The sequence below is a fragment of the Atractosteus spatula genome, chromosome 9 (genome assembly GCF_055471065.1).
Source record: "Atractosteus spatula isolate fAtrSpa1 chromosome 9, fAtrSpa1.hap1, whole genome shotgun sequence".
Taxonomy (NCBI): Eukaryota; Metazoa; Chordata; class Actinopteri; order Semionotiformes; family Lepisosteidae; genus Atractosteus; species Atractosteus spatula.
Window position 1 is genome coordinate 49,756,783 of NC_142714.1, and position 11,051 is coordinate 49,767,833.

The 11,051-nt window shown below is 47.7% G+C and overlaps 1 protein-coding gene across 1 annotated transcript; it reads left to right on the top strand.

Annotated features, from left to right (window-relative positions):
• Positions 1-3,935: 3,935 nt before the first annotated feature.
• LOC148828766 (POU domain, class 3, transcription factor 4) lies at positions 3,936-6,508 on the top strand. The gene has a single exon (XM_088925086.1). It carries the CDS (start codon positions 3,936-3,938, stop codon positions 5,022-5,024), a length of 1,089 nt encoding a protein of 362 aa, XP_088781212.1. The 3' UTR covers positions 5,025-6,508.
• Positions 6,509-11,051: the final 4,543 nt, after the last annotated feature.

The window sequence follows — 11,051 nt, forward strand, 5'->3', positions numbered from 1 at the left end:
TCGTTTTTGCGGGTTTTGTACCGTGTTTAACGTGACAGATACATGAATTCTGTTTTAGCTGTAGTAGGAGTTGTTTAAATGAAGTTGCCCCTCTCTGCGGAGTCGCGAGCCGGGCGCGCTGGTCTTTGTGAGAAGGTGCGGGCGCTGCTCGAGAGGTCGTGACACGCGAGTGACAGCGGCGGCCGCGAGCTTCACGCCGGATTAAACGCGCGGGGCAGGCCCGTCTTCTAGGCGTCGAGATACGCGCAACCGCATCAAATCTGCTGTCACATAATGTACACCAAAAAAAAAAAGCCTACAACTATAAGATGCACCCTTGTGCAAACGGAAGACTGACGTGAGATGCGAGGATAAAGGAAAGTGCGTGTACCGCAGAGAGCCTGATCTCTAAAACGCTAAAATGAGACGTTCTTGAATAAAAAACGGTGAAGCATTTCGCGATCCGTTTCGCTTTCCTCCTCTTTTGATAAAAAGGGTGGATAAATATGTTTTCGGAATAAGCCGAGTGTCCTGTCATCCGCATTCTGTGACCTTTTTTGTATCTTTTTAATCAAGTTTATCATTTTGTTGCAGCTTTACAAAGTCGGCTTGAGCACAATGCAAGCGAGACGGATACATCGTCCGAGTGTACCCTTTATTTACACGGGGAACACCTGTAAGATTTGTTGTAGCAAAAATAAGTTGTTGTTGTTGTTGTTGTTGTTTTTTTAAATAATATCAAACACGCGTTCCGTATAGGGAATGCCGACATCCACGCGCGCATTCATATAAAACATTTTTCTTTTCCCCTAAATGAAAACACGCCAGGCAAAAACGAAACTTTTGGGGGTGACCAGAACATGTCGTCACTCGTGTCCTGCAGCACGGCCGCTGTAGCCCGTCTCCAGGCGGCACTGGGATTGTAACAGTTTCAGTGACCTCACAGTGAACGTCAACTCTGTTATGCATATCTCCAATTATACCGTGTTATTGATTGATGTGCGCTGGTTGGGTGCGGGGGAGAGGCTGTGTGAATAACTAACTTTAAACATCGTCGTTTAATTCCCCCGTGGCTCCACGGAAACACGTGGCTCCAAGATTAAACGCGAAATAAAATCTTAAACAAGAAGACTTTTTCCACCCCCCCCCCCCCTCCTGTAAGGTTGCACCGTTTGGAGAAGCTACAAAAATCTCAGTTTCTCGTAACAGTAGCTTCGGAGGTTCTTATTTTGCACCGGGTCTAGCAAGGGCCTCCCTTGAATGGGGCTCTTTCATTCGGCCTGGGACGGCCATTCGCGGCCGCGGTTGTCTTTTATTCTGTTCTCTATGGAAACCCGGATCGTGGGGAGAAAAATGCGAGGCTGAATAAAGCAAATCCGCACAAGGAACGGCTTGAGAGCAGCATCTGTTACACTTGGAAACTTAGACTATCGAGAGAGACCCGCAGGAACCCCCTCCACACAACAGCCCCGCAGTTTAAACCACATTGCCTGATGAACGCGTCTCGGAAAGGAGCGGCCGTGCTCGCCTTGCACTGAAACAAAAAAAAAACAACAGCTCTTTCCTCTGTCTCCTGCATCGTCCGGTATTAAATTCACTTCTGGAATACCGGTTCCATCTTAGAAATCTTGAACATCATTAACACAATCTGTCCGGACGTGCTCGTCATTTTATTTTTAAAAAAATCACGTCATTTACATTTACACTCGCGCTTCAGTCTTTTGCCATTGTGTCTATCCCTGATGTCGCCTACAAATGTTAGAAGTATATATTTTTTATAACAGCCTCTGTACGTTTCCACGTGCATGCATACACACGCAACTATTTGAAAGGGCGTTTTAGCACCCGCAAAGAGAGTGACGAAAACAGCGCGTTAAGAGGGAAAAAAAAAATATTGTCATGATGGATATCGTTGGAATCCGTTAATTTAAATTACAAGCCTTAATGGTTTCCAAAAACTAAGCGAATTGCGAGCTAAAGGGCAAAAAAAAATCGTTATATTTTAAATAAAATAAACAGGGGGTTCCGAGACGCTATAGAAAGAAAAAAGAACCGAGCTTCTTTTCGGTTAAATTAAAAAAAAAATAATAAAGCTGTGAAGTTTAGCCCCGGGTTTCTTGCTCCTGCGATACAATACAGGCAGCTGCAGTTAAGAACTAAAAGTAAAGATTTCGTACAACCACACACAACACACCGAGACCCTCAGCTACGGTTTGACACGCCGATCAGTGAGCGCTAATTTCACAGAACCCGTTCAACGTATTTTTTTTAAATACCTCCGAAAATCCTACATCCCTCAGTCCATGTTTACATAATATATTGAATATTTTATCCCCGTGTCACGCCGTTCCTCGCTCAGACCCGAGCCAGTCGAATCTGTCACTTATAAGCCTTTACAGCGTCAATAAACTACAGTTTCGTATTATCAGTGGTTAGAAAGCTCACCTGTTAGTGTTTGAGCTTCTTTAAAAATGTCTTCTGATCAGTGTCCTTTAGAGAAACCGCAGTCTTTAATGACTTTCTGGTGGCTGCTAGCCTTCTTTTATTTCTGCTAAATGTATGAAAATGTATGCAAATTTAAATCAAGCTTAACCTGCGAGCTCTTGCAATATATTTAATGGAATTTCAAACCAATAAGGGGACTCTGATGTAGTCTTCTAATGGCAAATATAATTATGCAGCTAGGTAACCTCTGAAATATGCAGAGGTCTTTTTTCAACTTTCAACTGTCGAGATTCTTAAGGAAGTGCTCGCCAGTTTGCACAATTTACACAGCAACCACAAAGACGCTTGTTGTCTACAGGCAACACCAGCTTTAAAGAGATGCTCAGTCTAGCGGCTTGAATCAGCGACGGGCGAACAGGAGGACTTCAGGAGCCGCAGCTCTTGTTGATAAAAGGTGTGCGTGTGGGGAGGAATTTGTGCGTTTTTGGGGGAAAAAAAATAGGAGGTTTCATGTCTCGGTGTTTTTACACAGTTAGAAACGCGAATGATGTTTTTTTTATATAATTATGTACTATTAGAAAAAAAATACCAGGAGCTAACCACGTTTTTTTTTTTATTTTGGGGTAATTTAGCTGCCTTCTTATGTTTTGAATTGTTGTCTCTCACGGGCGCAATTCCTTTTTTTTTTTCTAAAACAGTTGAATTTGGATGACCTTATCGGCGGCGGCACGTTTGAGCTTTTTTGCATTGAAGGAAAATTCTTAAATAGTTCATTCGAGAAAATCCACGTGTTCGTTAAAGAGGCCGATTCTCTTTATTCTTTTACAAGATGTCCAGTTTATTTCCGTTCAGCCCGTTATTCCCTCGGCGATATCGCCCTGCTTCCTTCGCGACCAGCTCCAGACTTACCCAGGGAGGTGCAAGGGCAGACTGCCGGAGAGCGCCGCGGCTTTCTGAACTACCTGCCTAGAAGCGCCGCGCTCACACACCTCCAGAACCGGATCGTTTCTGCTTTTAATAACGACCGATGCAATTAGGTGGCGAGTCTCCGGCTGTCTACGGGCTGTCTCGGGGAGAGAGAGAGAAAAAAAACCCCGAATCGCCACCTGACAAGAAGGATTATGTGCGTTTCTTAAAGGAAAAGAAAATAACGCCAGTAGTAATAACCGTGCTTAAATAAGTTAGGAAATAGTTAATAAGATCTGTGAAGCATGGACAGTCAATTACACAGCGGTACCCAATAGAGCCTGCGGACTGACTCACTTCCTGTTTTGTGTCGAGTTAACTCCTCGCTCGCCGGCAGCCCCCCAGTCTGGCGAGGAAGAGCCCGCCTCCTGCGCTGCGATTGGCCGCGGCCGCAACTCCTGTGTCCGGGCGCCGCGGCGATTGGGCGGCCGGGCTGCCAGTTCGGAACGGGTTTCTGATTTGGCTCCCGAGCCTGGTAGATGTCAAAGGCTGAAGCGGTTCCCTTTGCCACATTATAACTAGTAGGGGATCTACAGCAAGCAAGCATGGCCACAGCTGCCTCGAATCCCTACAGCATTATCAGTTCCAACTCTATGGTTCACACAGATGCACCGGTCATGCAGCAAGGCAGTCCTTTCAGGAACCACCAGAAACTTCTCCAAAGTGAATACCTACAGGGGGTCCCCAGCAATGGGCACCCTCTTGGGCACCAGTGGGTGACCAGCTTAACCGAGGGGAGCCCCTGGGCAACGTCGTTAGCCGCCAGCCCTCTGGAGCAGCAGGACGTGAAACCGGGACGGGAGGATCTCCAACTCGGGGCGATCATTCATCACAGGTCTCCTCATGTCGCCCATCACTCGCCTCATACAAATCACCCAGGTGCGTGGGGAGCGACCGCGTCTCATAACTCATCCATAAACACCGGCGGACAGCCTATCAACATCTACGCGCAGCCTGGCTTCACGGTCAACGGCATGCTCGAGCATGGCGGGCTGACGCCTCCCCCGGCATCGGGTCAGAGTCAGAGCCTGCACCCGGGGCTGCGAGACACCCCGGAGCACGCCGAGATCGGCGCCCACCACTGCCACGACCACTCGGACGAGGAGACGCCGACCTCGGACGAGCTGGAGCAGTTCGCCAAGCAGTTCAAACAAAGGCGGATCAAGCTGGGGTTCACGCAGGCGGACGTGGGGCTGGCGCTGGGGACCCTGTACGGCAACGTCTTCTCCCAGACGACCATCTGCAGGTTCGAAGCCCTGCAGCTCAGCTTTAAGAACATGTGCAAACTGAAGCCCTTGTTGAACAAGTGGCTGGAGGAGGCTGACTCGTCCACGGGCAGCCCCAGCAGCATCGACAAGATCGCGGCGCAGGGGCGGAAAAGGAAGAAACGGACCTCGATCGAGGTGAGCGTGAAGGGGGTGCTGGAGACCCACTTTCTGAAATGCCCCAAGCCCGCCGCCCAGGAGATCTCCTCCTTGGCCGACAGCCTACAGCTGGAGAAAGAGGTGGTTCGCGTCTGGTTTTGTAACAGAAGACAAAAGGAGAAGAGGATGACCCCGCCGGGAGAGCCGCAGCAGCACGAGGTGTACTCGCACAGCGCGAGCACGGACAGCTCCTCGTGCCGCGATCTCTGACCGGCAGCCGGGCGCCGGGACCCACCCCGCGAGACTCTTCCACAGCAATGGGAATCTAGTGGCTTTTTCAATTAGGGGGTCTTCTCCTCCCCTCTTCCCGCTCCCTTGGCGGTACGACGGTAAATGAGTAGGGACACTGCGAAAGAAAATAAAAACAAAACCAAGTTTCCCTTTTATTTTTTCCCCCGCTCCTTCCTTTCCCCCTTTTCCTCTTCTCCAGCGTTTTTGGGCAATACACCTTTGCAGACCGATGTTTGTGCGGTTCACGAACGGGACGCCGTTTAGAACAGCAGCAACGACGAAAACGTGTTTATTTTTTAAATCGTTTCTACTGCAAGGATTTCGATACAGACGTGTGCCTATGAATAACCTCCCAGCGCCTTGGTTATCACAACATCAGGTGAATCAGTCACAATTCACAGCCAAATCATTTGATTATTTTAGATCTCTATTTTTTTAATTTTGTCCGTGCGCTGCTCTGCCGTTAGACTCACTGAACTGTTTTTTTTTTCTCCTATCGACGCGCCGCTCACGATGTTTAACCCACACGGAAGAATAATATGGGGGGGGGGGGGGGGGGGAAGAAATGGATCATTTTTTTATTCGAATGTTTTTTTTTTTCCCTGCACATTGCTGGGAGAATGAATTCCGTGCGCTGGTGGATACAAACCGCTTCCTCCTTACGGCAGTGTAATGTGAGCACGCAAGACACCTTGATACGGTTAGCTGTACTGTACGAACAACTTAGCGAGATTTAGCGCCTGGATATTTTTAAATATATATTTTTTAGGTTCTGCGTTTCAGCATTACACGCACAAGAGCTGCGCGCTTGCGTTCTCACCTGAAGCATCGTGAACCTCGGTGTACTTTTAAGTTTTACCACCCGGTTTAACACAGGAGAAATACAACAGCTCAAAGGTACCTACCAACGAAGCAACTTTTTTTAAAAAAAATAAAACAATTATTTAAGAGAGCAATGCACAGGCGTACAATGTTTTATGGTTCTTCACGGGAAAACGAAAAAAGGGATAAGCAGTCCGATAGTATACTCGACCATATTACTGTGTTAAACATTTGGCATTAAAAACAGAACCATGAGATAGTTGCCAATACGAAAGCGTTGTGTGGCATTATATATTATTTTATTGTACACGCTCAATATCTAAAGTTTTGTAATCTTTAATGTTCCAGCTATTGATTTGTCTTTAATATTTCTTCCAATATTTGCTATTGTACAGTTTTGTATAATAAACTTTTTTGAAGTTATTAATTTAAACAAAGACCGTTTAGTTTATTCATGCACTTAGTGATGTAAAATAAACGCTATTTTCATTAAAAGTTGAAGTTTTCAGCAATTTTATTCCAAATACTACGGCAGTCCCAGCGATTATTTATTTTCAGTATAAACCTTGTATTATGTTTTGGAAACGAAATGTAAAACCGTTAAAATATGTATGTTGGAATAATAAAAATCGAACTTGTTGTTACATTTTGGGGTGTCAGTTTTTAGTTGAGGGTTTATTGGCAATATATATTTTATTTGTTGTATGAAAAAGGTCAAACCCGTTTAAATAAATGTTTTTTTAAAGAAATTAAAACTGTTTGGGGGCTTTTCGTATACAGACGATTTAGATAAATATCGAGCTTTATTGTTGAAGTGCTTTATTTATCACGGCGCTGAACCTATTTTTATAGGGCAATTAAAGTGGACTTTTAACTGGATTAATATCAATATTCTGCGGCTTCCTCTGTTTTTATTCGGCGTTTTCTTATTAGAGACAGAATTGCTTGTTCCCAAATCGCGGTCGGAGTAAAGTGTCATTCTGTATTTTTAAAGGAATCAGGGTAGCGCAAATAAAACTTGAGCAACGTTGTACAGACGATAGATTTGTGCAAATTTATGTTTAAAAGGCTTATATCTAGTGTTTTATGCCTAAATGAATTTCCTCTACTTATGTATCACAGATGTTATGGTAAAAAGGTAATGTTTCCCGAGGCTGGTACTGTATGTTGGTGAATTCCTGCGTTATTTTTCTGGGTGTATAGGCTATAAAAACGCATACACTCACACACCGAAAATGCTGAAAACAACCGTGTTCAAACAAGGACGTTTTAGGTGTTAAAAAAATAACAGCTGTATGAGGGCAACATAGGGTATTTGATCCTGACAAAATAAACGGCGTTATCCTGAAATAATAAAACAAGAACGTTTATATAATTCGCGGTAAAAAATGAAATGTATATATTTTTTTTAAATCTCACACACTCGTACAAAACACAATTAAACCGGTCGTTGTTTTTTTCCCCCTTTTCATTCTGCCGTTTGGAGAATGCAAAGAATAAAGACTGACACTCCACCAGGAAGGGCGAATTTAACATTAAAAGCCGCGTCTAGAATTCTCCTTCCGAGAGGCGCACCAGGCCCGACGGTCTGTCATTGGAAACGACGGTCTCACAGATTCCTGAAGCACTTCCCTTTTCCAAAGTGCACGTTTCAGGCAAAGGGACACCCTGCAACCGTGGCTCACGCAGGCCTGCGGGGGGGGGGGGGGGGGGGGATACTTCTGGTGCAGTTTATTAAATGAAAGTATGCGAGGAAAGGACAGGTCAACGTGAACTAGTACCTCAGCGTTCACGGCTAAATGAACCGCCAGCGAATGCCTCTGCAGTTTTTGTACGGCACCTTCTCGGATGCTCGTCTCTACATTCGGTATAAGGGCACGACTGGGATCGCCATAGCCCGGCGTTTTTACAGGCTACGCTCGGGTTTTCCACGATTCCCAACCGTGGGGAGCAGCGCGCTTCTCGTGCCGTCTGTGCAGTCCGAGCGAGGCCAGACGGGCGGCCACCCGGCGCGTCTGCGTCCTTCAGCAGTCTTGCTCACGCGTGGAAAAGGCCTGCACCGCAGAGGCACGGCAACACAGCACCGCTGAGCAGTATGCCGATACTCCGGGCTTCTTCCTCGGAGGGCCGGCGGCGGCTGAACGGTCATTGTGGCCGTCGAGCCCACCGGAGACAGCGGGATGCTCAGCCCCAAGGCCGCGGCGTGACAAGGGCCCACGCCTGTCCTCTCGCCCAGGCCCGACACTGGCGTCCTGCAGCCGCGCGAACACAAAGCCTGGGGTCCGAAAGCAAATACCGGCCGATACAGTATTTCAACTGCTCATAAAACACGCGCTTTCCGCCTTGTGCATGTAAACTAAATGCAGTGCAGTGCAGTACAGAAACTACAGCAGCTTTCTGCGCGGATCCGCGTCTAACCTGAATCTTTTTACCAGAATTGTTACACCCTTTGCGTACGGTACTTTGGATCGACTCCCAGTAATTCAATAATAATAACGACCATAAAAACAATAATAATAATAATAATAATAATAGCAATGTTCCCCAATGACAGTACTGAGCAGCAAATATTTCCAAAATGAGAGATGGAAGGGGAATTGTGTTCTGGGGGTCATTAAGGTTACGATTACACTGGCCGAAAAGGCGATAAAATAATGGCACCTAAAACACTGACAGTTTCTGCTCAAGAAGGATACTACTGTACTTGCTATTAAAGTACCTTTATTCCGCAGCACACGGGCGTACGTGTCACGGGGGCTGTCGGCCAGCAGGGACCGGGGCAGACAGAGATACAGCGCCGGTCTCGCGTGGTGTGTCGCCTGCGCCCGTCCTCTCGCGCCTCGAAGCCGCAGGAAGCGGCCCCACATCAACACATGCGGACTATTACACTCTCAATTATTTATGAGCTTCAGAACACGGCATCTTGCGCAGCTAAAGGTTTATCAGAACGACTCGCTCATTATATATATAAATGGATATACGCACTAGTCTTTTTTCCAATTCCGATGCACGCGTTGGAAATGTTCAAGCTTTTGAAAACGTATTTTAATAAGGCACCCCTTAAAAGTTATTTCACGTGGAGACGGTGTCGGTTCGAGCCGAAGGCGCGCTTGAGCCGGGCCGGGCCTGCAGAAAGCAGGGGTCGCCAGGCGGAGCGGAACGCGGAGCGGAAGGGGCTCGGGCCCTGCCTCGAGACCGGGCCCTGACTGGAATACTAATCCGGATAATGTATGCACTGGCGCGAGCCGCCGCCGCCGCACAGGCCCGCGCGCGCTCGGCGGCCGCAAGCTGGAGCGAGACGGAGACAGGGGCACCAGGAGACAGGGGCACCAGGGACCTGAGCCGCTTCGAGAACACCCCGAGACTCGCCCCCCCGCCCCCCGCCCCCCGCCTTGCGGTAGCCCCGCGTTCGCCCGGGATGTTTTCTAAACAATGCACCCGAGTCACACGGGACACGAATGGCGAGACTGCGAAGCCGTATCAGAAGCACAGTGACAACCGTAGTTCTAACATGTGAATATGCAAGCTGCTTTTATTTATAAAGACTCCACCCGATCACCCGAGTCCTCGGAGATTTCTGGGCGGGTTCCTATACCTTTCCTCAGCCATGAATCGCAAACTCTCAATCTCCCATCCCTATCGCCACGGCGATGCTGGCTGTAGGGGATAATGTCTCAGTTTCGGCCCCAAACACCAAGAAAGAGACAACACGCTCGCTACCAATCATCTGGGACAGGCCTGGCTTCATCATCAAATGCAATGACCTAGGAACCGGATAAGGTTTAGATGCGTTGTCCCCTGGACGTCCATCCACAACTTATTTTGTGCCTTCACATTCCATGAAGATGCTGTAGGGTGCTCCTGGGGCCAGGGGACACGCACCCTGTACCGGCTCCTGACACCTGCCTGCCTATAGCGCCCAGAGGTGTCGTCTCGACAGCAGCGACCACGTGAAGCCTAACACTCTCCCTTCATTTTTCACACTCCACCCCCCACTTCTCAATCCACGCTCTCGGGATCTCTCTTGCTTCTGGAGAAAGGGCGGGGGGAACTACCCCAGCCGCACACCTTTCCTGGTTAAATGAGCTCGGTTTCGGCCGCGGTAATAAAATTAATGGTTTCGCAGCCTGCTCACTCGAGGACGTGAGGCCGTTAACATTTCACAGCGAGCGCTCCCCCGTCTCGCACGTCTCCAGCGCCGGTGACATTTTAAGCTAAGAGACCGGCCACTAGCAGGATCTACCTTCCAGAAGGTCAACAGGAGGCAATTTAAATAAGGAAGCGACTCTCGGGCGTCGATTCCTTTCGCGTCTCGGCAGTTTAACCCCTGCCCGTGCAGCCCCCAGTCACAGCCACTAGGTGTCGCCACACACAGAGCCCTGGTCTAGGTGCTCAGGCCGGAGACGCGGCGGCGGCGGTGGTGGGCTTTTCTAGCCGGTCGGCACATGACTCGTGAATTTCCAATGCCTGCGTCGCTGCGTCCACATGGAGAATTTTCGTTAGTCGCAATTAACAAGAAACCGCAAGTATAACAAGCTCGACAGAAAAAAAAGTCACTTTTTTTTTTTTTAAAGAGCGCCAAACAGTGTGAAAGCGATACCAATTCGGTATACATTAGCACGGCTATAATGTCTGTCCGTACCGAATTATACAAATGCATGGTGGTAATCATTTCCTAATTTAACTTTACATATAAAAAGAAAAGGGCGATGCAGTCCCATTACACGGCCTTCATCCCGGACAGGGAAAGGTAGCTGCAGATCAAGCCCTCTTCTACTGAGGGGGAAGAGAGCGCACGGTCGAGGCCGAGGTCTGGTCTGAGAAATAACGTCACATATTTCTCCGATAAATCCATGCCAACATAAAAGTTTTCAACGGGAACTCAAGCGCTTAAAATAAATACCTTAAACTATTTCTTTTAAAAAACAAAACAAAACAGCCCGAAATACTTCTGTAAAGGGTAGCCGATGAGGTCAACAGAGCCAGAATTTCCTACTCATTTCACACTCACTGATTAGAGGCACTGAAAAGAAGGAAAAAAAAAACATGATCGAGCCTGGAGAAAATAACATCTAGCAAAAATCACAAATGACCGGCGAAAACTAATGTACTTATACCAACCGATATCTGAAGGTTTCACATGACGCACCACGTTTTCATACATTTTAAGAAATGTCGAATAGC

Bases quoted from the DNA above. Each gene is read 5' to 3' on its own strand.
- LOC148828766 (XM_088925086.1), top strand. From the start codon at position 3,936: ATGGCCACAGCTGCCTCGAATCCCTACAGCATTATCAGTTCCAACTCT.